We start from the raw sequence: 27,800 nt of genomic DNA, 5'->3' as shown, positions 1-27,800 counted from the left end.
GACAGGACTGACATATGAAGATAGCTTGGATCGACTGAGCATGTATTCTTTGGAATTTGGAAGAATGAGAGGGGATCTCAGGGGAAAATATTAAATCCGGATGGGGCTGGAAATGCGAGATATGTGACGAATGCTCCCGATGTTGGGGACGTCCGGAACAAGAGGTAACAGCCTAAGAATAAGGGGTAAGCATTCAGGACTGAGATGAGGAAGAACATCTTCTCTCAGAGAGTTGTGAACGTGTGGAATTGTCTACCACAGAAAGCTGTTGGGGTCATTTCATTGGGCATATTAAAGACGGAGCGGGATTTTGCCCTTGCGGCTAAAGGGTTCAAGGGTCTGGGGAGAAAGCAGGAGATTGCAACTGAATTTTCATGATAAGCCATGATCATGTTGGATGATAGTGCAATTTCGAAGGGCGGAATGGCCTCTTCCTGCACCTATTTTACATATTTCTATATTTCTAAATGTGTCCAACATTGCTCCAGATTGCTGACTATTCGGCTGCTAGCGGGGGCTGTTGCCAGCATCGGAGCGCATAACGGCGACATTCAAGAGACTGCCGGGGGGGACGGGTATGGAACACCATTGCCACAGCTTTCTCATTGTGAACGTAGTGTCACTGGGCGTATGCGTGACCCCCCAAGTCAACTTGTCCCCTCCACTAGGTATCCTCTGGTGCCAGCCACCCATCAAAGGGATATCTGTGCTCCAGCACAACCTGTGCATTTTGTTCGCCGTTGAGTGTGTATTAGGGATAGAGTGCTGATATTTTGCCGGCCGGAATGAATGTGTTGGGTGGTCGAGTGATGATATGTCGTTGTCCGGATTGAGTGTGTATTAGGGATGGAGTGACGATATTTTGTTGGCCGGGATGAGTGTGTGGGGCAGTGGAGTGCTGATGTGTGGCTGTAGCCTTTCAGCCACTCGAGTGTCAATACCGACCCCGGTGAACCCAACATCATTTTTCATTGACTTGCTCGTGTTCCACATGGCTCTGGTGCTAGCTCATTCACCCTTGAAGGCTTGGTCCGGACAGCCGACGCAAATTTAATTGCGCAGAAGCCTACCAATTGATTCCTGGCATCAACTAAATAGAAATGGAGAATCTTTCATCTACTGAATTCAAGACGTTGGTAAATTTAATGTTCGATGAACATTTGCGAAAAAATAGGTTTAAAAAATCAATTTTTATATTTCGATATTTTTCTGACTGGATCCATTATAATTGGGTTGTAGCTTTACTCTGCTTCAATTGTGAGAAAGGGAATTAGCGTTCCATTTCCGAGCAAGTTCCATTACCCCCACGCATCAGTGACTTCTGAATCAGAGAAAAGGGATATTTTATCACATTGAACAGCAGATTTCTGAACTTTCTCTGGGTTATTGTGTAAATCGCTGTGTTGGTGCATGAACTCAGTAGCTGCAGCATAATCCCAACCTCTTTAAAAATTGGAAAGGTGGTAAATGCGATTCTGCGTCTGAAGGCACCTGTCAGGTTACAATATATGAAATATGTCACTGTTGTTATCCAGAGAAGGACAAAACAACTGGATATTGTAAATAATAACATAATGGATCTTCTGCGGTTCATCAGCTCAGAATCTTTTTCATTCCCCTCTTGTCTGTGCTTCCGGAGGCTCATTCGGCCACGATTGGCTATCAGAATACGTTTCACGGTGAAAATATTACAGAACAAAATCAGAAAGAATGGAAGAACTGGGGTTAACAGCTGCTGAATCCACGAAAATGCGATCCAAATGGGGAGAAAAAAATAATAAGCTACCAGCTCGCATCCCAACATAACGCCGATGTAATCACTGGAATACAGGAAGGGCCAGGGAATGTTCTTTATACAGAAGAACGAGCTCACAATGGTGATGACAATAACAGCAGTTTTCTCGGTGCAGTATTTTGTTTTCAGCTTCTGACAGCAAATGGCCACCAGGCGATCTAAGGTCAAAGACACCGTCAACCAAACAGAAATGTCGATTGCGGCGTGAGACATGAACAGAATAAATCTGCACACGGGAGTGTAGAGCAGGGAAGTGTAATTCCAAAACATTGTCGCAATACGATGTAAGATGACATTAAATGCAATAACCATCAGATCCGCTGTCGCCATGGCCACCAGATAACGGGTGATGCATTTGGAGAGGCCACAATCTTTGAAGGACAGGATTGCGATTGTCACTATATTTACTGTGAGAAGTAGAAAGAAAGCAGTTATGTAAAGGAAACTGTAAATGGAAATGGAAATGCCGAAGGAACAGTATAATCTCTGGACAAAACTAAATGCAGAGGATCTGCTGGAATCTTTTGAACGGTAAGATACAAAAATCCGCGTCCTCCCACATTTATCTTCTGACGATACAATACATGGTGTTGGCCTACATTGTGCAATAAACATCAATAATACATAGCAACAGTAAGAGGCCCTTTGACCCAATATGCCTGTACCGATCAGTGTCCTAACCAGACCAAACGCCTATACCCTTCACATATCACGTTTTTATCGTTTCTATCGACAGAGGTTTTACAGGCCCCTAACATATATGCCTCAACCACCTCACTTGGCAGTCCATTCCAGGCCACCACCACTCTGTGCAAAGTAACGTACCCGCACAACTGCAATGACGTTCTCCCTCACAACCTTGAACTTGTTCTTCTTGTAATTGGCATTAAGACCCTTGGGAAAAGCCTTTACCTGTATATAGATATAGTATATAGAACCTGCAGTGCATAAGGAGGCCATTCGGACAATCGAGTCTGCACCGACCCACTTAAGCCCTCACTTCCACCCTATCCCCGTAGCCCAATAACCCCTCCTAACAATGTTTTGGGTCACTAAGGGCAATTTATCATGGCCAATCCACGTAGCCTCTACGTCTTTGGACTGTGGGAAGAAACAGGAGCACCCGGAGAAAACCACATGTTCACCCTATAATTTATAAACTATCAGGACGCCCCTCAGCTTCCGTCTTTCCACCGATAACAACCAAGTGTATTCAAACTATCTACATAGCTAATACCCCCAAGACCAGGCAACATCCTGGTATACCTTTTCAGTAATCTCTCCAAAGTCTCCACGTTCTTCGGGTCGTGCGGAAACCAGAATTGGACACAATATTCCAAATGTGTCCTCACCAACGTTCTGTATAATTGTAGCATAATTTTAAAGCTTTTATACTCGACACCCAACCACATTAAGGCAAGCATACCATTATCTTTCTTTACACTATTCCCACATGTGCTGCCAATTTGAGGGGCCTGTGGACTGCAAGCCCTGATCTCGCTATGTGTCTCTGCTCCTGATGGTTCTGCCATTTAATTTATAGATCCCATCTGAATTGGATCAACGAAATAGCATAATCTTGCATTTTTCCAGGTTAAATCCCATCTGCCATTTCTCCGCCCAATTTTGCAGCCTATCATTATCCTGTTGTATTCTGTGACAATTTTATCACTATCTGTAAGTTCTGCAATTTTTGTGTTTTTCAATATGCTAATCAGACACGCTATGTATTTTCTTCCCAAGTCATTTAGATATATCTTGCAAACAGCATAGGTCCCAGAACTGATCCCTGCGGAATACCACTAGTTACAGACGACCAATTGGAAAAACGCCCTTCCACTTCAACCCGCTGCCTTCTGTGATCAAGCCAGTTATGAATCCATCCAGCCAGTTCACTGTGGCCCCGTGTGAATTAATCTTCGCACCAGCCTGCTGTGAGGGATCTTATCAAATGCTTTACTAAAGTCCATGTAGACACCGCCCACAGCCCTTCCCTCGTCATTCATGTTTGTCACATCCTTAAAAAAACGCATGTAAATTACTGACACAGGAACTTCCTCGGACACAACCAGGCTGACTTTCGGAAATAAGAACATTGACTTGCAAATGTGCATTGATCCTATTTCTGGGAAACTTTTCCATCAATTCTGCTATGACCGACGTCAAACACACAGTCCATAATTACCCGAGTTATACTTGATACTCTTCTTAAATAACGGGACAACATGGGATGTCTTCGAATCCAATGGGACCTGAGCTGTGGCCAACTTGGAAACAGAGACTTCAGTTAGCGGCCCGGCGATTTAATGTCTTGCCTCCCTCAAGGATCTGTGATAGATGCTATCTGGCCCTGGATGTTCGTCTTCCTTAATGTTTTTGAACACACCCAAGACTTCCACCCTCGTAATAACGACGTGTTCTGATGTGTTTTCATGTCCCTTTAACACATCGCAAATCAACGTGGCCCTCGCCTTTGTGAATACTGATGCAAATTACTCATTAAGGATCTCAACTACTTCCTTTGATACTCTCAATAATTTCCTCCCTTTGTCCCTGAGTGGACCAACTCGTTGTCTGGCTGCCCTCTTGTTCCGAATACACGTTTAAAATGCGTTGGGACTCTCCTTAATCTATCTGTCAAGGACATTTTGTGATCCATTTTTGCCCTCCTTACTCCTTGTGTGAGCTACTTTCGACTTTCCTTGTATTCTTCATGTACTTCATCTGTTTCTACTGGTTTTGGACCCCATGTGTGCATCCTTTTACTTTTTGAATCGAGACACAATTTCTCTGGTCAAAAACGATTCCTCAATTCTGCCTTTCCTGTCCCTCCTTTTCACCGGCATATGCCGGTCCTGCACACACATCAACTTCTCTTTAAGATTCCCCCAAGCCTAATGTTGATTATTCCTCAAACAGCCTCTCCCAAAAAACAGCCTGCCTAATCTGGTTGTACCCCCAATTTAGAACCATAAACCTAAGGCAACACTCATCCTTTTCACTGAGTATCCGAAAGCTGACGGAATTCTTCTCACTGATCGCCACATGTTCTCCCACTGCAATCCTGCTGACCTGGTCGGGCTCCATCCCGAGTACAAGCTTCAGTATAGCCCCTCACTCTCGTCCGACTACCCACATTTTGATCCAAATCAACTTCTTTGACGCACCTAACCAATTGCTTAACCTTTATGTCCCTCGTCTTTCGGTATTTCCAGTCAATATCAGGAAAAGTAAAGTATCCTCCTACAAAAACCCTATTAGGTGGTTAGGGTGTGGAATGGACTGCCTGCTGTGATAGTGGAGTCGGACACTTTAGGAACTGTCAAGCGGTTATTGAATAGGCACATAGAGCATACCAGAATGACAGGAGTGGGATAGCTTGAGCTTGGTTTCGGAAAATACTCGGCACAACATCTATTACTGCATCTATCCGGAATTTTGCTCACATATCTGCTCTTCAAATTACCGTGGGCTGTTGGGAGGCCTGTAGTACTCCGCAATCACAGTGACTGCCTCCTTCCTCATTTCTGAGCTCGAACCACAATGCCTAGTTACTTGATTTTTCGTGGTGTCCTGCCTCTGTACCGCTGTAATATGCACTCTCACCAGTATTGAAACTCTCCTACCCATTCTACCTTCCTCCCTGTCTCGCCTAAAACACCTATATCATGGAATGCTTAGCTGTCTGACCTGTCCCTCTTTTAACTAAGTCTCCATGTCAGCAACCACATCCAAGTTCCATGCATGAATCCAGGTTCTACGTTAATCTTTTTTATCTGTTATACTCTGTCCATTGATGCAGGTATACGCCAGACCACGGGGCCAAGAGAGTTAAATCTCCAACAGCTTGTGCTTACTCTCAGCCAGCCAGGACCTGGTACCATGTTCATCCCCAGTCTCTACACTTGCTGGCTTACTGTTCGGATTTCCATTCCTCTGTCACTTTAGGTTAAACCCACCAGAATCATGCTCGCAAACCTCCCAGCCAGGATATTGATGTTCCTGCAGTTCACGTGTAAACCGTCCTTCTTGTACCGGCCCCACGTTCCCTGAAAGGCATGCCAGTGATCCAAAAACTGAAGCCCTCCCTTGTACACCAGTTATTTAGCCACGTGTTCAGCTGCACTATATCCCTTTTTCTATCGTCGGTAGCACGTGGCACGGGAAGTAATCCTGAGACTACTACCATCGAGGTGCTGTTTTTCAATCTTCTACCTTACTCCCTAAATTGCCGTTGAAGGACCTCGCTATTCTTTGTACCTAAGCAATTCGTGACAATGTGGACAATGACCTCTGTCTGATTTCCCTCCCGTTTTAGGATGCTTTGTACCCCCTCAGAGATCCTGGCACCAGGGAGATAAACTTGCGTCCACAGAAGCCATTATCTGTGCCTCTGACTATTCTATCGCCTACCACTATTGCTTTTCAACGCTTTGTACTCCGTGTTGCAGGGCTAGCCATGGGGCTTTCTCTCTGGACACTGCCCCTTCTGTCCCCTGATGGACCTTCTCCCCCATCAGTATTCAAAACAGCATCCTTGTTTGATAGCGGACACCTGCTCTGTCTGCCTACCACCTCTGGCCGTCACCATCTGTCTTGCTGTACCTTGGGTGTGACCACATCTCTGAAGTTATTATGTGTAACGGTATAAGCTAATTGTGTGCTCCTCAGGACATCCAGCTGCTTCTCTGACCGATCAATGCGTTCCACATTTGAAGTGTCCATGATGCACCACATCGTGCATGGATTGCAGAGACCACCGGACATTGGCATCACTTCCCGTCTGTTGGTTGGTCGATTAAACACTCAATACTAGTTAGGCCCTTAATACACACTTACTGCTGCTGCTTTCACGAATAGGCCCCCAATAATCAATACTTATCCTAGTTGAGCAAAGTTTGGAATAAATTTTGAAATCTAGTTTTCTACCCTCTCGCAAGTGTAAAAACTCTCACAGCACCAGGTTAAAGCCCAAAGGTTTGTTTCGAATGACTAACTTTCAGACCACTGCTCCTTCCTCAGGTGATTAAAGAGGTGGGTTACACAGATACATGTATTGACAAATTCAGTGATAGAAGATGATAATTTGAATGCGAGTCTTGGCCGGTAATTTTCAGGTTCAGACGGTGTGACTGGAGAGAGGGATAATCATAGGTTAAAGTGTGAGAAGAAAAACAACGTTTACCATGCAAAATGTAGCTCGGAATCTACTCAGGTGGGCCTTCCCAGACTGCACTACAGATATCGCCCTCTCAGCTCCGCTCCCGATTTGAAGGACTTACCTGGCTTACCCGCGACTCACCAATCAGCCTTTCCCGCGTAGTCACCTGCATCAGGAAAAAGCCGCTCAATGGGAATTTACGTGGAACAAATCAAAAGATAAAAGGCACTTCCTCCACATCCAGCATCGAATTCCCACCTAGCTTCAAATTCCCAGCTCCCAAACTCACTCTTCGATGTGTCTCACTCTGGATGTGTTGCCCGGCTCACTGGAAGTGCTGGCTGGAGTCTCATCGCGTAGCTGTAATGTTACGTTTAAGACTCCAGGTAGCGTTGCTTTAACAATTTCGAACGCATCAATTCAGATAAATCTGAGCCTACAGCCAGTCAGGAGAGAAGGAAAGGTACTGAATATTACGGGCTCAGTGAGCAGCAATACGAATAATGCAAACTCACGGCGCCGTGGTGCCAGGTTCGATCTCGGTTCTGAGTCACAGTCCATGTGGAGTGTCCGCATTCTGCCCCTGTTTGCGTGGGTTTCGATCCCACAAGCCAAAGATGTGCAGTGTTGGTGGATTCTCCGCGCTAAATTGCCTCTTAATTGGAAAAAAAATAATTACATACTCTAAATTTATAATGAAAAGTAATAATGAACGGAAAATCAGAGAACAAGGCAACAATTATAAAACGAGCAAGGGAGAAGACAACAAACTGCAGGAAGGGCATGGGAAGATGATAAGAAACTGAACGAAAGGAACCAGCACGCCATTAAAATAAAGCTGGAAGAAGATGAACAGAAAGTGGCACGGGAGTAGAAAAACATCCTGCAGAATATCAGAAATGGCAAACATTCCGAAGCAAATTTCAATTTCAACATGTAAACATATAAACAATGAAGGCAACATGAACAGTGTGAAGCAATATGGGAGACACCGTTAGAAGGACAGTAAAGCATGAAGCTATAATCTACAAATACAGGTTATTATAGATCGCATGTTTATTCAAATTGAAAAACGTCATGAAACACCGTTAGAATGACAGTAAAGCATGAAGAAATAATCTACAAATGCACGATATTTTAGATCACATGTTTATTCAAATTGAAAGACGTCATGCAGAACACCCTGTTTGACTCAGAATTAGATGCCAGTGTAGTACCTTGAGACAGTGCAGAATAAAACACAAAAGCAAGATCAAAAGCTTAAGATACAAAAGTCAATTACCAGGTACACCGAATGCTGTGAGTACAGGATAGTATACAGATTCTGTCTGGACAAATGGGGCCCAACGCATCTTCTGTCTGTGAAGAGCTCGTTCTGTTTTTGCCGAAGATCTGGACGTTCAGATAGAAAACAGAAATGATCAGTTTACTTATATTGAAGTGGATGCTTAGTGATGCGGAGTATATACATCCCCCATGGTATTACTTACAGGTTTCCGAACAAGCAGCATTTTAATACCAGCTGCTCACTCAATGTACATCTCACTAAAGATTGCATCAACTTTTTGGGATCAGGATGGAAGTTGGAAGATGTTATTTACAACGTTGTTCATCTGAAAATCCAGCCTGTCAGCACCGATTTGTCTTCTGAAAACTGGAGTCCTTTTCCAGACACTTACAATCTCCAGCTCACAATTATTATTTCTATTGAAGATCCCTAATCTGGCATTATTTAATTTTCCCAGATTCTTCTTATCCGGTGCCTCTCCGTCCTCGTTTCCCAAAGTATTTGCTCTGCTATTCTGTCTCCGTTTCATTTCAAGCCGATTCACCATCCCCTGTCTTCAGTTTACCTCCACTATGTGTGCATTTACTACCTGTCAATTGATCTGATTCCCCACACGTCTTGTCTACGTTGTCCTGCTCACTCCAGTATAGCTGGGAAGGCAAGAGGTGAGGGTGGTAGGCGAATTTACAGAGGGACATGGACAAGTTAATGAGTGGGTAAAACATTGGCATGTAATATAATGTAGGATATGTGAAGCAACAGACTATGGTAGGAAGATCAAATACGCTGAATATTATTGAAGTGGTGGAAGCTGCAGCATTGAGGGATTCCGGGGCATTTGTGCACAAATCACAGAAAGTTAACATTCACGTTCAACAGAAAGAAGGGAAGGAAAACGAATGTCAGCATGTATTTCGGAGGGAATGAAGGATAAAATTGGGAAACTTCCTATAATTACACATGACAAGAGCTAAAACAGGCCTAAAATTCTGGTCGTCCTTGATGTAATTGCATGAAACGAACTGTCAAGAAACCGCGCATCCGTATTGTGCAGAAGGAGGTCACTCGGCTCATCGAGTCTGTACTAACCTACCTAAAGAGTTCTCTAAGTAACCCCACACCCGCCCCGTCACCGCAGTCTATGCTAACTACTGCTGCCTCACAACTCCAGTTTCCCAGTTTTAATTCTGCCCTCGGGTGACTGTGGAGGCTGCGGGTGGGAGTGAGGTTGAGAGTCATGGTAACGGTGGTATTGGTTAACGGTGGTATTGGTTGAGTGTGGTTTGGATATGAGGATTGTCAGGATTGTGTGGGGTGAGGGTTAGGCACTGGTGACGGTGATGGTAGGTGTGAGGAAGGCGGTGATTGTGACTGTGGTATGGGTGAGGGTTGTGTGAGGGTGAGGGTGGGGATGAGGTGAGTTTGGAGGACCCCGCCACATTACGGGCCACAATCCCCCCGACCCTGAACCCGCAGCCAACAACCGGTGTATCACCCAGGGCCACACCCAAGGTAGCCCCCAGTGAGGGCAGTGTCTGCCAAAGGTGTACCTGGCAGCAGTGACTGGCGCCAAGACTTAGGGCAATGACGGGGCCAGATAACGATGGGACTGGAGTGGTGTGGTAGGGAGGCATACTTCAGCATGGCCTCCAGTGCCATCTGGCGCCACCATGTATCCCATAGTCCCTGGATGGACAGAGGAGTATCCGCCATGCTACCATGATGGCATTTCAACCTCCACAGACAACGACATTCGGACACCAACTCGTAATGCTGGTCATTGTGGTGAAGGATGCACCCCTGCGAGTCACCCCGTAACTCAGAGAGCAAGGCATAGTTGCAGCAACAGAGTAGGCTACAGCGGGGCAGGTGGCGGCTTCACAGGCTGGAGGGCAGGGCGCCCAACAGGCTGAGAAGAATGAGGTGCCAAGGGGTGCCAAATGCGTTTCCGCGACTACTGGTGCGAAATGGGAGATACAGACAGCGACGGGCAGCGGGACTGTGTAACACATCCTCCAGATTGTGTCAGACTAGGCACAGCATGGTTATGGGGAAGGACACAATTACCCGGTGAGTGTCAAGCTGTAGGTGGCACTGAACGTTAATGCCACGGGTTTATTCCAGCTGCCGAGTGGGGAGCTATCCGGGATCACGCAGCCGTCGGCGGACAGGTGCACCCGCGCCATGATGGACGCCCTATATGCCCAGGCGGAGCAGTACACCCTGTTCCATGTTGACCGAGCCCCACAAGATGCCCGGGCAGCGGGGTTCGCTGCCAGCTCTGGATGCACCGTGTTCAGAGGGTGATCGACTGGATGCCTGTAAGCCGACAGGCACCTGTGAATAGCAGGCCACTGTACATTACCAGAAAGATGTTGCACACCATGAACTTCCAGCTGATGGGCGACCAACAGATGCGCATCAAGCACGTGTGCGTTCGATACCTGGGCAGTATCCATGACTCATTCATGTTGGCACACTGGATGATTCCCGACATGTTCGAGGGACACTCACCCCTCCCCCTCTGGCTGCACGGTTGGCTGCTGGGCGACAGGGGTAACCCTCAGCCACTATGACGGATGACGGCAAGCCGGAGGCCACAGACTGACGCAGAGACCCGACACAATATCGCAACATCGCTACCAACCAGTGCCCTGTTCTCGGACACGGTGAGGACACGGAGGTCTGTTGGTATCCCTCAGGGCGTCTTCAGCTCCCGTGGGTTTGCACGGCCTTGCCCTGGTTGGGTGGTAGGGGGGTGGGTGTCCGAGACCAAATACAAACACGACACTGTTAGACATTCCGGTGCATGTAGCCCAGGGTTTGGGTCGATGATGTAATCAGTGACCAGGGCAGCCGATCATTGCGGCTGGCATGGTGCTGGCATGTGGAGCAGGGTGGTTGTCTGGCCGTCTCCCGGTGGGGAGGGGTTTCCGGGTTACATGTGTGTGGTTGGTAGGGGGTTGTTGCCAGGGGCACAGCTCTGCCTACTAACCCTGGCCGCCGTAAGGAAGTTGTGCAGTCGGGGCGATTTCCTCAATGGCCCAGTGTGGCGTACAGTGGTGCTTGACAACCTTCCTCGTTGGCCGGAGTACCATGCACCTCTCCTTCACGGCATTGAGGAGGCTCTCTAGATCTGTGTCTCTGAACCATACAGCTGACAGTCAGTCACGTACCCTGCGAATCTGGCGGCGTTTGGCTTGCAACGTCACGTTTCACGTCGCGATGGTGCTCGAACCTTTGCAGTTGGTGAATGGGTGCACCTGTCGCACCGTTTGTACCGTCGTCAAAGTCCACAGTTTTCACGACGGCTTCAGCACTTAGTTTCAAAATTGGAGAATCCAGCCCAATATCAAAGAGTAGGATATAGATGGGATTTTTTGCAAAGGTAGAAAAGCATCATCCATGTAAAGTTTCTTTGGGGTTTGGAACTCACGTCTGCAGGCAGGAAAACATGTCAGGTCAATTGTTTATTTTCAAACTGAGACGAAAATTTTTTATCAAATGTTAAAGGTTTCTTTGGCGAAGATGGGAATATGAACCAATATCATGTATCAGCTAGGTTCTCATTGGAAAATAGGATGGGCTCTTTGTTCAAGGTGGTCTACCCCTGCCCTAATGCTCCTCTGAATTCCAGATTCTGGTGGCGTTATTCTTGGATTACACTTCCTTATGTTGGAGCAGACGTTGTGGGAAAAAGGGTGACATCTTGCTCTGTAAGATAGGCTAGAGGACCAGACAGTGTGCACAACAATGTAATTCTGCATGGGCTGATGAAATAGCGAGGGAGAGAGACAGCAAAAACAATTTTGGGAGGGGCTGATAAAGACCTTCACAATAATTCACGATTTCCCTGTAACGAGTGGCGATTTACACGAACACGGTTAGGCATCTGGGAGTTGATCCGGATTTCAGCAATTCCATGTCGTTTCTGTATGTGGAAACCTTGTAGAGATTGAGAAGTGTGAAGGTAAAGTCTATATTCAGGCCCTGGGAGCAGAGTGCGTGAGCACACACTGTTTGCATGGTGATGGCGTTTCAATGTTGGGTGTACGGGGTCGGGGAAGCAGGATTCATGTTTCATCAGGACAAAAAACAGACAAAAGTCTGGGCTTTGCCTAAGGTGGCAGTGGGGAGACTGGTAGAATCCAGACGGGCATTGGTATCACATATGTCGGTGACAAAGGACAGCCTCATTTTTAGTTGATGTAAGTGTTGGTTCATCCGTGTTATGAGTTGAAGAGCAGAAACATTCTTCAGCACATAATAAATATAGAGAATGCGCTAGTCCTCTTTCTGGGAGCTGGTCACGCACGTCCTGTTCAAATGAGGAAATGCCAACTTAGACAATGGCGAAGGAACATTAATTCCTCCTGTCCTCCTCAATCCATCTTGGAAAGTGATGTGAGCCGCGATGTAGTCGGGAGGAAAGGTTTTAAAGGTTCACAATACTCCCTCTTATTCCCTGCGATTTTCTAACCTTATACTAATGAAGTTGAATAAAACATCAGAGCTTGGACGTTGTAAAAGTAGTGAAATGAGGTTTGCATGCTGATAGTGAAGCCCGAGGGCAAGACAGCAAATCTCCTGGAGCATCTCCTCGAGACAAATAACAAGTAATGCGGATTATTCCATCCTCTAGGTAATGACTTATTTTCTTCGAATTTGCATGTGGACTAATGGGTTAATTCAATATACATTTAGGTCATATACTCAGCATTGGATTGCGCAACATTGACAGTCAGAGGTCGCCAGACGGAAACGTCCCGATCACAGGAGCTGTCCCTGGAAAGATACAGGACTGACTCTACATCCCGTTAACAAGACCAATGTGAGTATATATAATGATCGCTTTGCTGCTGGGATACTGTGCATATGACATCACAACCCAATATTATCACAATATTTTCCTTCTGCATATGTTTATTAAACTGCTTGATCTGAAAAAAGGAGCGACTATTTAAATAGTCGCTCCTTTTTTCAGATCAAGCAGTTTCTCACAACACATTTTCAGTATTACACGAGACAATAAAATTGAAATGAAAAATGAAATACAATAATGCTGAGGAGAAGGGAAACAACACGTCAACCTCCATCTGCCTCGATCATCTCCAGAGGCACCAATACCGCCTTGAATACATTTCCTCGATCAGCTGACATTCCAGTTGCTGCATGTGGATGATGAATCTGATTGCAATGTATTTGCTTCAGCGAAGTGGTTGATTCAATGGCAGCAATATGACTTGTGGACAGGCAGGTTTTGAAACGTGAGATTCTACGCACTGGGAAATTGAACAAAAAACAAAGAAGAAAAAAAAACTACAGCACATGAATAAGTCCTTCGGCCGTCCAAGCCCGTGCGCAACATGCTGTCCGTCTAAACAAATGACTTCCGGGGTCCGTATCCCTCTATTCTCATCCTATTCATGAATTTGTCAAGATGCACCTGAAACGTCACTATTGTCCTTGCTTCCACCACCTCCCCCAGCAGCGAGTTCCAGGCACCCACTACCCTCTGTGTAAAAAACTTACCTCGTACACTCCGCCAAACGATGCTCCTCGGACCTTAAACCTACTCCCCCTAGCAATTGACCCCTATACCCCAGGGAAAAGCCTCTGATTATCAACTCTGTCTATGCCCCACATAATTTGAGAGACCTCTATCAGGTCGCCGCTGACCCTCCGTCATTCCAGTGAGAACAATTCAACCGCTCCTCATATCTAATGCCCTCCATACCAGACAGCATCCTGGCAAATGTCTTCAGCAGCTTCTCTAAATCCTCCACATCATCTGGTAGTGTGGCGACAAGATTTGAACACGATACTCCAAGTGTGGTCTATGTAGGTTTCTATACAGCTGCAACATGACTTGCTAATTCCTGTACACAATGCCCCGGTCAATGAAGGCAAGCATGCCGTGTGCCTTCTTGACTACCTTCTCTACCTGTGTTGCCCCTTTCAGTGACCGGTGGACCTGCACATCTAGGTCGCTCTGACTTTCAATAGACTTGAGGGTTCTACCATTCACTGTATATTCCCTGCCTGCATTAGAGCTGCATCCGCCCGAATCTCCAAACAATGTAAATCCTGCTGTGTTCGCTGACAGCACTCATCGCTGTCCATAATTCTAGCAACCTTTGTGTCGCCTACAAACTTACTAATCAGACCAGTTACATATTCATCCAAATCATGTATATATACTATGCACAGCAAAGGCCCCAGCGCTGATTCCTGCGGAACACGACTAGTCACAGCCTTCCAATTAGAAAAACACCCTTCCATTGCTACTTTCTACCTTCCATTACCTAGCCAGTTCTGTGTCCACCTTGACAGCTCACCCTTGATCCCTTGTGACTTCACCTTTTGTACCAGTCTACCATGAGGGGCCGTCTCAAAGGCCTTACTGAAGTCCAGATTGATAACATTTACTTCCCTACCTCCATCAATCATGTGTGTTACCTCTTCGAAGAACTCGCTCAAGTTAGTGATACACGAGGCAAAAAAAATCCAACAAAGAACAGAAACACTTGAACTAAAATGCTTCAAAGCAGGAACCAGATTCCGAAGTGAGTGAGAGAAAAAAGAGAAAAGGCAAAAAAAATCCAAAAAAGGACAGAAACACTTGAACTAAAATGCTTCAAAGCAAGTTAGTGATACACGACCTACCCTTCACAAATCCATGTTGCCTCTCACCAATACGTCCATTTGCTTCGAAATGCTAGTAGACCCTCTCTCCAGTAATTTTCCTACCACTGACGTAAGGCTGACGTGAAGTTCAATGGATTATCCTTGCTATCCTTCCTAAATAAAACAGCAACATTGGCTATTCTCCAGTCCACCGCAACATGACCTGAAGACAATGAGGATCCAAAGATTTATGTCAAGGCCTTTGCAATTTCCTCTGTATCCCCCATCAGTATTCTGGGTTAGATCTCATCCGGCCCTGGCGATTTACCTACATTAAGATTTTTCAACACGCCAATCACCTTGGAGCTTTTAGTATCTCAATGTGACCCAGGCTATCAACCGACTCAATATCAACAATTTCTACTCTTTGGTGAATACTAATGCAAAGTATTAATTTAGTACCACGAATGTTCCCTGGCTGCACACATATATTCCCTTGCCGATCCTTCAGTGGGCCAATCCTTTCCCTGGTTCCCCTGTTGCTTTTTATGAACGGGTAAAAAAGCCTTAGGATTTTCCTGAAACATATTTTTCAATGACTTTTCGTGACCTCTTCTCGCCCTCCTGACTCTTTGCTTACGTTCTTTCCTACTATCCTTATATTCCACACAGCCTTCGTCTGTTCCCGGCCTTCTAGCCCTGACAAATACCTACTGTTTCTTTTTGAGGAGGCTTGCAATATCTCTCGTTATCCAAGATTTCCCAAATTTGCCATATTTATCCTAGTCAGTTATTGTACAGAGCTGGAATCAAACTTAGATTACCGCAGTGTGAGATCAGAAAGAAAACACGTGGCACAAGCCTATTTGTAAAACAGATTAATGCAACCTCAAAACAAAATACACTCATTTCAAATTATAAATGTGCTGAGCTTTTATTTATGCAACACACATTTTCGGAAACAACAAAAACGCCAGACAACGCCCACGGTGAGACAGGTTCGAACGTACAATTAAGTTGATGCTGTAAAGTAACCAGTGAGCTAAAGCTGACGCTAGCTCCAAGCATGGACACGTTGTACATCAAGGATAACCGTGTTCAAACAGAGCGTGTTGGGGAATATTAAAAGGAAACTCCAGGAGTTGGTGCACATCATCTCACCTCCAGACGTGAGCAAGATGTTAAAAGCTCGTGAATTACAGACGGAGGACATTCATTCCGTTTAATCTCAGCGGCTCTTTAGATTAGCAGATCATTCAATACCACTCGACCGACCTGCATGCATTTGATTGCTGTCGTTTCTCGCATTGACGTTTGAAAGCCACTGTTCTATCTGCCTCCACCAATCTCACAGGCAGTGCAGACCAGATAATTGATCTGCATTGCAGAACATTGAAATAATTGTTGGAAAGATGTACCTTAAAAATATTACTCGCAGCTATATTCGTCTGCGAGCACTGTTGCAACTGGAATTGATAGCAAATAACAACATAGGGAGACGACAAAGCCACTCACTCCTGCCCCAACATCCAGTTTAATCAGAGCTGAGCTTCTGCCTAAATGTAATTTCCTGCTGTTCCTCAGATCATTTTAATCCCTCAAGGACCAGTGTCCATGAGAATGACAGAGGCAGACATCCAAAATAAAATATCAAAATCACTTGGACATTGAGTTGTATTGCTCGAATCGGCAGCGTTATGGAGCTGGAAGCTAGGATAGGCTCACAGAGCCACAGAGGTTGACAGCATGGAAACAGGCCCTTCGGCCCAGCTTGTCCATGCCGCCCAATGTTTACCCCGAGTCATGTCTCAATTGCAAACATTTGGCCAACATCACTCCATTACATTTTTCCGCATGTAACTCTCTGGACCCTTTTCTGTGTCTCCCGTCTTACCTTAAACATGTGCATGAATATTGCAGCCTCCACTACCTTCGGGAATATATGTTGCCGATGTACCTTATCTCTGTCCAAATAATCTTGGATAAATTCACCCCTCTGCCACCCACATTCCAGTGGAATATGTCCAAGCCTAACAAATCCACCCTATATCTCAAACTATCAATTTCCGGTAGCATCCTGAAAAAAGGTTCTGCACTCTTTCTGTTTAATAACGTCATCTCTATAATAGTGAGACCAGAACTTTACGCATCATTCCGAGTGTTATTAATGTCTTATAGAACTTCAACAAGACGCCCAAACTCCGACATTCAATGTTCTGACAACGTGTCTGTAGAACAGTAATGACGGGGACAGACACAGTAATGATGGAGCAAATATCCCCTTCAGTGCTGTGAAGTGCCAATTATTCATCATGTTTGCTATGGTTCCAAACGGCAAAAAGTCGCAAAATATGTCTGACTGAAAAGGAAATCCCGAAGAATATGCTTCTGAGGTGAAAGACAGCAACTGAAAGGTTTACCCGAAACCAAGAGGAACAAAACAGAAAAAAGGAGAGTGTTAAAGAGAGAAGGGGGGAGAGAGTTTTAAATCCAGGTTAGATTGAACACCACTCCGTTCCACCTTACTGTTACATCCACATTGATTCTGTGTTCCAGTATTCATGTTGATCGATACAGGTTCCGATGAAGCCCAGGTTATAAGATGGACTACACCGTTATAATGGAAATCAGTTTATCCCATGTCCCAGAAATGCAAAGCAGCAATGCGATACAAATATCACTTTTACGTGATTTGCGAGTTTATTGTCAGGGCAGCAGTTAATACCCATCCCGAATTGCCTTTCGGAAGGTATTGGTGAGCTGCCTAGTGGATCCGCCGCTGCCCGAGCTGTGGGTACACCCAGTGTGCTTTTAGGTATTTCTTGTCCTTCAAAATGATAGTGGTCGTAGGTCTGGGAGGTGCTGTCTGAGTTATTGCGGTGCATTTTGGGCTGGTTGTGGCGGAGGGATTGCATTCTTGTGACCGGAGGAGCAGTCAAACGTACTCCTTGTTCCTGGATCCTTTCGAACCCGCTGAGTGTTGTTGGACATCTGGGGAACAGCGTTTCACGTGGAAAATAATGGATTAACCAATTTGCCTGCGGAAAAAATCTTGTTCCGACATTTAAAAAAATATATAATAGGTAATCGTTAATGCTCTTTTCCTCCATTTAGGTTGTGAGTAATTGCCAATGTGTGACAGGTCAGTTATTGCACAGAGCTGGAATCGAACTCGGGTTTCCGCAATGTGAGATCAGAAAGTAAACTATTGACATAAGCCTATTTTTAAAAAAAGAATAATACACCTTCTGAACACAATCCACATACTTCTTATTCTAAATGTGCTGCTGCTTTTATTTATGCAAGGCGAATATTTTGGAAAAAAATAAAAACGTACAGCGCACACGGTGAGACAGGCTCAAACTTACAATTAAGTGGATGCTGCGAAGTAACCAGTGAGCTAAAGCTGACGCCGACATCAAGCCTGGACACATTGTATATATAGGATTACCGTGATCACACTCGCCGTTATGGGTAACACAGTTTGCCGTTGACTTCAGGAAGTGTAGTGGAGAACGTGCCCCTGGTCTACATCATTGGGACTGAAGTACAAATGGTCCACCGTAATCAAGGGCACCCAACTACAGCTCAGCTTTACCCACAAAATGTCATCACTGAAGCTATGTAATGAGACCAAATTCTTTCTTAAAGAGAAAGTAAAGTCCACGGCCCAATCGTGTTTCTGATTATCAATCAGATCATCATTAAAGTAAATTTCCTAAATGAACTTTTCCTCCATTTCAGTTGTGAATAATTGAAAAAAGTGTGTGAGAGAATCTGGTAAACGGGTGCGACGATAATAATCTCTCCCTCAATGTCAACAAAACAAAGGAGATTGGCATCGACTTCAGGAAGCGTAGTGGGGAACATATCCCTGTCTACATCAATGGGAGTGAAGTACAAAGGTTCGAGAGCTTCAATCTTTTAGGTGTCCGTATCACCAACAACCTGTCCTAGTCCCTCAATGCCGACACTACAGTTAAGAAAACCAACGGCTGTTATTTCTCAGGAGACTAAGGACATTTGGCACATCAGCTATGACACCCGCCAACTTTTACAGATGCACCATAGAATGCATTCTTCCAGCCTGGATCCTGGTCTGCCCAAGACAGCAGGTCGTGAATGTAGCCCAATCCATCACGCACACCAGCCTCCCATCCATTGACTATCTATAACTCCCGCTGACTCTGAATGGCAGCCAGCATAATTAAGGACCACAGGCAGCACGAATATACACTCGTCCACTTTCTTCCGTCAGGAAAAGATACCGAAGTTTGAGGTCAAGTTCCATACGACTCAAGAACAGCTTCTTCCCTGCTACCGTCAGACGTTTTAATGGACCTACCTCGTATTAAGTTGATATTTCCTCTTCACTCCAGCCATAACTGTGACATTATATTCTGCAGTCTCGCCTTCCTTCCCTGTGTACTGTATGCATTCTGTGAATCGCAGCAAGAAACATTTTTTTCACTGAAGAATAATACTGTGAGACTAATAAATCAAATCCAATCAAATAGGTCAGTGATTGTGCAGAGCTGGAATCGAACTTGTGTTTCCGCAGTGAAAAACCAGAAAGTGAACATGTGGCACAGGCCGCATTAAAAAATAATTTCAGTGCAACCTTTAAAAAATACATCAACATTTAATTTAGAAATCTGGGTCCTTTCAATTGGGGCAACACACTTGATTTGGAAATAGTAAAAACGCCAGACAGCGCACACGGTGAGACAGGTTCGAACTTGTAGTTAAGTTGATGCTGTGAAGTTATCAGTGAGCTAAAGCTAACGCTGGCATTAAGCAGGCACACAGTGCATATAAAGTATTACCGTAATCATACTCGCCGTCGTGGGTAACATTGAGGGGAAATTCCAGTGTGTTGGTGCATGTCATCGTTCCCATATCAGCGTCCTCGAACAGGCGCTGGAATGTGGCGACTAGGGACTTTTCAAGTAAATTCATTGAAGTCTACCAGTGACAATACGCGATTTTCATTTTATCACATAGGCAGACGTGATCAGAAACTTCATTCCGTTTAACCATAGCGGCTCTATAGAATGGCAGATCATTCAACCCCACTTGGCCTACCTTTCCACAGAGGCAGACATTTGATTTCTCTAATTTCTCACGTTAAAATTTGAAACCAATGTTGCATCTGTCACCGCCAATATCACAGGCAGTGCAGACCAGGTATCTAAACTGTATCCAGGACATTGAAATTATGGTTGGAAAGATGCAACTTAATAATCTTATCTCGCAGTTGTATTCATCTGTGAATACTGTTGCAACTGGAACTGATAGCAAATGACAACACAGGGAGACGACACGGCCACTCCTGCCCAACATTCAGTTTGTTCACAGCTGAGGTTCTGCCTCAGTGGCATTTCCCACCTTTTTCCTCAGATCCTTTCATTCCCTCAAGGATCATTGTCCATGAGAATGACAGAGGCAGACACGAAAGTAAAATATCAAAATCACTTGGACATTGAACTGGAGTGCTCGAACGTGCAGCGTTACAGAGCTGGAAGGTGGAAGGGTCACAGAGGCGTAGAGGTTGACAGCATGGAAAGAAGCCCTTCGGCCCAGCTTGTCCATTGCCAGCATCAAACAGAGTCTATTAGTAAAGTGTTCCACATTAAACACTATTAGAACAGTGTCCTACATTAAACAGAGACCGTTTAAACAATGCCCTACGTTAAACAGACTATTTAAACAGTGCCCTACATTAAACAGACTATTTAAACAGTGCCCTCCATTAAACAGAGCCTATTAAAACAGTGCCCTTCATTAAACAGACAGTTTAAACAGTGTCCTGCATTAAACAGAGCCTATTTAAACAGTGTACTAGATTAAACAGAGACCATGTAAACAGTGTCCTGCATTAAACATTATATTTAAACAGTGTCCATTATTAAACCAGACTATTTAAACAGTGGCCTACATTTAACAGGGACTATTTAAACTGCCCTGCAGCAAACAGACTATGTAAACAGTGCCCCTCATTACAGACTATTTAAACAGCGCCCTATATTAAACAGACTATTTAAACAGTGCCCTACATTAAACAGACTATTTAAACAGTGCGCCACATTAAACAAAGACTACTTTAACCGTCCCCTGCATTAAACAGACTATTAAGAGAGTGCCCGACATTAAACAGACTATTTAAACAGTGCCCTACATTAAACAGAAACTATTTAAACAGTGCCCGACATTAAACAGAGACTATTTAAACAGTGCCCTACATTAAACAGAGACTATTTAAACAGTGCCCTACATTAAACAGAGGCCGTTTAAACTGCTCTACAGTAAATAGAGACCGTTTAAACATTGCCCTACATTAAACAGAGACCGTTTAAACTGCCCTACATTAAACAGAGACTATTCAAACAGTGTCCATTATTAAACAGACTATTAGAAGTGTCCTACACTAAGCAGGTACTATTTTAACAGTGTCCATTATTAAACAGAGAATTTTTAAACAGTGGCCTACATTAAACAGTGACTATTTAAACACTGTCCTACATTAAACAGACTATTTAACAGTGCCCCTCATTAGAGACTAAACAGTGGCCTACATTAAACAGACTATTTAAACAGTGCGCCACATTAAACAAAGACTATTTAAACAGTGCCCTGCATTAAACTGACTATTAAAAGCGTGCCCTACATTAAACAGAGAGTACTTAAACAGTGCCCTACATTAAACAGACTATTTAAAGTGCCTACATTAAACAGATTTTTTTTGAACTGTGTTCTACATTAAGTGGAGACTATTTGCCCTTCTCTGCTTTCATCCTGAATCAGGTAATGGGATGGGGCATTCGGCATCGACAGGGTTCATTCTTGAACGAGGGTCATCACGAGACTTTAGAAGTTGAATTGGAGTGCATAACGTGAACCCAGTGCGGGAATGTTCAGGAAATACATTTTTTGCAAATTCTGCTTGTTCTGAGTCACCGTCCTTCCTGCTCGTGGCAAAGTTCCTCTTTCTATCATCTGCACCATTTTTGAATTCAATAGACATTTTCCCCCAAAACGTGACAGCTTAACTGTAATGATGCCGTCTAAAATACTGACCACGTCCACAATGTTTCTTTCTTCCAGGTTTCTGCTCACGTAAAGCCACTTTGTGATATCTGCGAGATTGTTGCCTTTAACACTTGAACAACTGAAGACTCCTCCTGAAAAATTCAAGAAATGGTCACATCTGGCAGCTATTTTTAAAACTACTTCCTCAAGCAGTCATCTGGAGCTCTGCACTTCACTGAGATACGGATGTGTAGAATAGGCCGAAACTAACGGTTGACAAAATTGCAGTTATTGTGCAATTAACATATAGCAAAGATTTAATTGTCATAGTCAATGTTTCCACCTGTTCCATATTGAAGCACGGACACTTACATTTACATTCTTTGTCTAGATCTGGCCACTCGGGGATCTGGAAAAAGTTCAGAGCAGACAAAGTCAACTATTTCATAATTTTTGTTGCAGACATTTAAGAGCTTTCCTAAATTTTTCATAAGAAGATCATCATTTTCTTAGACATTCGGACAGGTGTAGGCCTTTCAGATCCTCGAGCCTGGACCTCCATTAGTTGCATACACAGCGTTTGGCGTTTGTGACAGTTGGAAAACTATTGCAACATTGTTCACATCTGACTATATAAACGGCACCCTTTTCTATTAGTCTGCTGGAACGGGTCGTGTCATTGATGTAAGGATCTGTATAGAGGGACGAGACTTAAATGCATACAGTGACGCAGCTGCTGTTTGTGGGCAGCATTTATCCTGCAAAGGAGTCGGAAAATTCAGCAATCCATGCGATAAGTGTGCGTACGGGAGGCAGAAACGCTGTCCGTGTGGAGTTTTCACATTCTCCCCGTGTCGGCGTTGGTTTCGCCCCCATACGATAAAAATGTAAAGGTGAGGTAAATTGCCAAGGCTAAATTGCCCCCTTATTAGAAAAAAAATACTCTAAATGTATTTAAAAGGAACAGTGCGGGGGCAGCATGTGGCGCAATGGTCAGCAATGGGACTGAGGCATTGTGGAAACGGGTTCGAGTCCCGGCCCTGGGTCAATGTCGGTGTAGAGTTTACACATTCTCCACATATCTGCGTTGATTTCACACCCACACCCACAAACGACAAGCTCATTCCTCACCCACAAACCAAAGATGTGCTGGTTAGGCGGATTGGCCACGTTCAGTTGACCCTTAATTGGAAAAGAGAAAAATAATTAGCTGCTCTAATTGTTTTTGAAAATTCAGTGAGCGACGGAGCTTGTGCGTGAGGGATATGTTTATCAGCAGCAGAAGGAGGGCTGAGTTATAAAAGTCACTTCATATCGCTCTATTTTCTGTCACTATCTCTGTCCGTATCCCGCTTTCTGTCTCGTCCCCGCTCTCTTGCGCTCTTTGCCTCTGTCTGTCTATCTGCCACTCACTATCTTTCTCCCTCTCTCTTCCCGTTTCAGTCTCCCGCTCTCTGTCTCTCTCTCTCTCTCTCATAGAATTTACAGTGCAGAAGGAGGCCATTCGGCCCATTGAGTCTGCACCGGCTCTTGGAAATAGCACCCTACCCAAGGTCCAGACCTCCACCCTATCCCCATAACCCAGTAACCCAACCCAACACTAAGTGCAATTTTGGACACTAAGGGCTATTTAGCATGGCCAATCCACCTAACCTGCACATCTTTCGACTGTGGGAGGAAACCAGAGCACCCGGAGGAAACCCACGCAGACACGGGGTGAACGTGCAGACTCTGCACAGACACTGAACCAGAGACCGGATTGAACCTGGAACCTCGGCGCCATGAGGCAGCAGTGCTAACCATTGCGCCACCGTGTAGCCTTTCCTCTTTCTCTGTCTCGAGCTGCCTCTCTCTCTCTCTCTCGATCTCTCTCTCCCTCTGACTCGCGCAGTCTCTGTGCCTCTCCCCATCTCTCACGGTCTCTTTCTGCCAGTGTTTCTTTTCTCTCTCTGTGCCTCCGCTGTCTCTCTGCGTATCTCTCTCTAACTTTCTATATCTCTCCTTGTCTTCCTCACTCTCTCTTTGTGCCTCTCTGTCTCTATCGCTCCTTTTGTCTCTCCCTGACTCGCTGTCTTTCTCTTTCTGCCTGCCTCTCTCTATCTCTTTCTCTCCGCGTCACTCTGTCTCACCCTCTACTTCTCTCTCTCTTTCGCTCTCTCTCTGTCTGTCTCTTTCTCTCTCGGACTCTGTCTCTCCACCTGTCTCTATGTTTCTCTCTGCGCCTCTCTCTCAATCGCTTGTCTGTATCTTACTGACTATCTCTCTTTGTTTCTCGCTCTCTATACCTTACAACTTCTCTGTCTGTCTGTATCTATCTCCCGCGTTCTCTCTCTCTCTCTCTCTGTCTATCTGTCTCTCTCTCTCTATATATATATGTATATATTTTGATGGAGATCGGACAACTCACCGCTGATCTTCCTCTCGCCGTCCTGACTATGTGTCGAGATCGCCCGCCTGCGCGGACCCCTGTCTCCGGCCTGAATGTATCATCCCAGCAGGGGATGTGATGTTTAAGAAACGTGAAGTGACCAGCTTGAAGATGGAGACCGAGTTGGAGACGAGAAGCGGGAGGATGAAGAGTCGGAACTGGGTGGGAGCCCGTCACACCTCGCGCGGAATATGTTGTGGATGGCGCCTGGAGAAGGAAGCCGCAGGTTGACGGTGGGGAGGCCGGAGGCGGTGCAGAGCCTCTCCACTCGGCACGGAGCCTATGTGTCTATTACGGTCACTGATTGACCCAAGTAATCGGTCGGAAACTGGGCCGAAACCGCCATGAGGCAGTGCGGAAAGATACCGTACTTCAGAACTGATCCAACACGGCGGCACAGTGGTTAGCATTGCTGCCTATGGCGCTGAGGGCTTGGGTTCGAATCCCGGCACTGGGTCACTGTCCGTGTGGAGTTCACACATTCTCCCCGTGTCTGAGTGGGTTTCATCCCCACAACCCAAAGATGTACAGGATAGGTAGATTGGCCACTCTAAATTACCCCTTAATTGGAAAAAATAATTCCGTGCTCTAAAATTTAGGAAAAAAGGAGTGATCCAACAAAGAGACGATGATGTGGTAGATTACAACAAAAGTTTATTAATACAGCATGAAAATAACTTTAACATCACAAAAGGCTTACAATTACCCCTTAATTAATGCAGTAACACAATACCCCATTAACAGTCACCATTATTCCCAGAAAAAACACCAAGAAATAAAAGCCCAATTCAGCTTTTGAAGAAAATGTATAGTCCATTCTACCCTTCCAGCCTTCTCCGATCTTCATTCTGATCTTAGCTGATGATCCAACTCAGTCACCAAGCAGGAAGCCAGGTGGCGCAGTGGGTTAGCACTGCTGCCTCATGGCACCGAGGTCCCTGGTTCATCACGGCTCTGGATCACTGTCAGTGTGGAGTTTGCACATTATTTCCGTGTTTGCGTGGACTTCTCCCCCACAACCCAAAGATGTGAAGGGTAGGTGGATTGGCCACGTTAAATTGTCCCTTAATTGGAAAAACAATGAATCGGGCATTCCACTTTTAAATTTAAACTCAGTCACCTGGTCCCCACCCCCTCAGATTCCGTTGCATCAAGTGTGAAATCTAACCGCTTCTCGAAAACATACAATGTTTTGGTCTCAATTGCTTCCTGTGGTAGCGAATTCCACAGACCAACCGATATTTGAATGATGAAATTGCTCCTCATCTCTGGCCTAAACGGTCTACTCCGTATCATCAAACCAAGACCCCCTGGTTATGGAAACTCCCAACATCGAGATTGTCCATCCTGCATCTACACTGCCTGGTCCTGTTCTAAATTCGTAGGTTTTTATATGACCCTCCAACATTCGACTTAACGCCGGATAATACTATCCTAACTGACTCCATTTCTCCTCCAATGTCACTCCCGCTATCTCAGGAATTGTTCGCTGCTCTCATTCTAGTGCAACACCGACCTTCACTTGAGGAGGCAAAAAATCTCCCAGTCGTGGATTCACCAAATCAAAGGAGGAGGGGGATGTATGGCTTCCACCTGTTGATGTGTAGCAGGCTGGAGCAGAGTGGGTGAAAGTCCTGATCCTGTTCCTATGCAACAGACTCTTGGATGGGAGGGAGGTGGGAAGGTGTGCTTAAAGAAATTCCCTATTGCCTCCACGGGCGGGCGAGGAGGTTGGCTCCCTTGCGCAGGACCCCCCAGTAGGCGTCCTTGAACTGCCGGTTCATTATGGCGTAGAGGATTGGGTTGATGCAGCTATTCAGCCAAGTGAAATTGCCGGACACCATGTGGACGAGAACAGGGGCCCGCTTCTTCCCGTCCACCACATGCAGGAAGCAGAAGGGGAAGTAACAGGTCACGTAGACCAGGAACATGGCGAAGCACATGCGGGTCACCTTGCGAAACTCGCCGCTGCTGCTCCTCTTGGCCTGGCAGCTGGAGGTCCCGCTTTCCCCGGCCTGGAGGGCGATTTCTCTGCCAGGGGCTGCGGTCTCAATGCTGGTGGCATCAGTCGACCTGGTGGGCGCCTCCCCGGAGAGGGAGTTGGCGCTGGACACGTTGGCGATCCCGCTGTCCGCAGCGGAGACCCCCGCCCCCGTTGGCTTCCTCCCGCGACCATCGCCCTCCAGCCGGTACCCCTCCAGTGCCTGGGAAGCCGCCTTCACCTTACGATGGATGAGGAAGTAGAAAATCCCAATGCAGCTCAGTCCAAGTCCAAACATGAATAACATGAGGATGGTGGTGTAAGGCCTCCCTCGCTCCCGGTGGAAGCTGCAGGTGCAGACAGGCGGCAGGAAGACATAGATATTCCAGAGGGGCCCGAAGAGAGTCAGGCCCAACAGCCAGGGAAGGGCTACGAAGAAGGGCATCGTGCGGCCGGAGAAGACCCGGTCGAACCTGCGGGCGTCCGAGATGAGGACGTAGCGGCTCATGGCGATGAGAATCAGGCTGAAGATGGAGACAGCGTTGGCCACAAAGAGGATCAGGCCGAAGACACGGCACATGCCCTCACCCTGGCGCCAGGCGAAGTGGATGAAGGTGTCGGTCGTCACGGGCTGGAGGACGGCGCAGTAGATGAGGTCGGCTACTGTCAGGTTGATGATGAGCACGTTGAGGCGGGTGCGAATCCTCTTGTCCGTGGCAAAGGCCAACACAGTCATGACGTTGCCCACGGTCCCCACGGCAGTCACCAGGATCCCCAATAGGGCACCAAAGTAGCGGTAGTTGACGACAGCCGGGTGGCAGGTCAGGTTGCTGAAGGACGAGTTGGGATCCATTGAGCACCCCTTATGGGAAAGACCACAATTGAAAATCACAATCCAAAATGCCAATTGAAGACCACAATCGAAGACCACAACCGAAGACCACAACCGAAGAGGAAAAGCGCTTCTTGAAATAGGAGACCAGCTGTGATGGCGCCTCGACCCTGCGAGTACAGTGGCTGTGACTCCTTCCCTGCCTCTGCTCGGTATTTGCTCGGAGCCCCTTTATAGAGCTGCGAGAGAGGGTTCGCACAAACAGTTCCTCTGACGCCAAGTTTGTTCTCGAACTGCTTCCCTTTTCTGTGCCTTCTTCTCCAAATCACCCAGAGAGAGAGAGACGTAATTTCCAGGGCCCACAATTTGGCAATAGTCGAACCATTCCGCTAAATGCTCAGGGGGTTTACAGTCAGATCACAAACTCCGAGGTCAATGTGTATACCATAGAGAATAACTGCCCCCGTGTATAATATACAGAATAACAGCCCCTATGTACATTGTAGAGAATAACAGTCCGTGTGTACATTCTAGAAAATAACAGCCCATGTGGATATTATAGAATTTAACAGTCCCTGCCCTGTGTATATTATAGTGAATATAAGTCCCTATGTATATTACAGAGAAAAACAGTCTGTGTATATTATAGAGAATGACAG

General features: G+C 45.8%; 1 protein-coding gene and 1 long non-coding RNA gene across 3 annotated transcripts; both read right to left on the bottom strand.

The window, feature by feature from the left end:
• Positions 1 to 8,159: 8,159 nt before the first annotated feature.
• On the bottom strand, positions 8,160 to 24,574 carry LOC119960769. 2 transcript variants are annotated; one of them, XR_005459516.1, is made up of 5 exons: positions 24,308 to 24,574; positions 22,273 to 22,309; positions 21,949 to 22,052; positions 19,217 to 19,310; positions 8,160 to 8,348 (listed from the first exon to the last, which is right to left on the bottom strand). It is a non-coding gene; the product is annotated as an uncharacterized LOC119960769 (long non-coding RNA). The 2 variants fall into 2 exon arrangements; XR_005459515.1 differs by lacking the exon at positions 8,160 to 8,348 and having other exon boundaries at positions 18,145 to 19,310.
• A 385-nt stretch (positions 24,575 to 24,959) lies between these two features.
• LOC119960777 (G-protein coupled receptor 84-like) lies at positions 24,960 to 27,325 on the bottom strand. The gene has a single exon (XM_038788381.1). It carries the CDS (start codon positions 27,160 to 27,162, stop codon positions 26,032 to 26,034), a length of 1,131 nt encoding a protein of 376 aa, XP_038644309.1. The 5' UTR covers positions 27,163 to 27,325; the 3' UTR covers positions 24,960 to 26,031.
• Between the last annotated feature and the right edge of the window lie 475 nt (positions 27,326 to 27,800).

Source organism: Scyliorhinus canicula, unplaced genomic scaffold, assembly GCF_902713615.1.
Source record: "Scyliorhinus canicula unplaced genomic scaffold, sScyCan1.1, whole genome shotgun sequence".
In the NCBI taxonomy this organism is placed as follows: Eukaryota; Metazoa; Chordata; class Chondrichthyes; order Carcharhiniformes; family Scyliorhinidae; genus Scyliorhinus; species Scyliorhinus canicula.
Note: the sequence above shows the minus strand (reverse complement) of the source record. Positions and strands in the feature narration are given on the sequence as shown.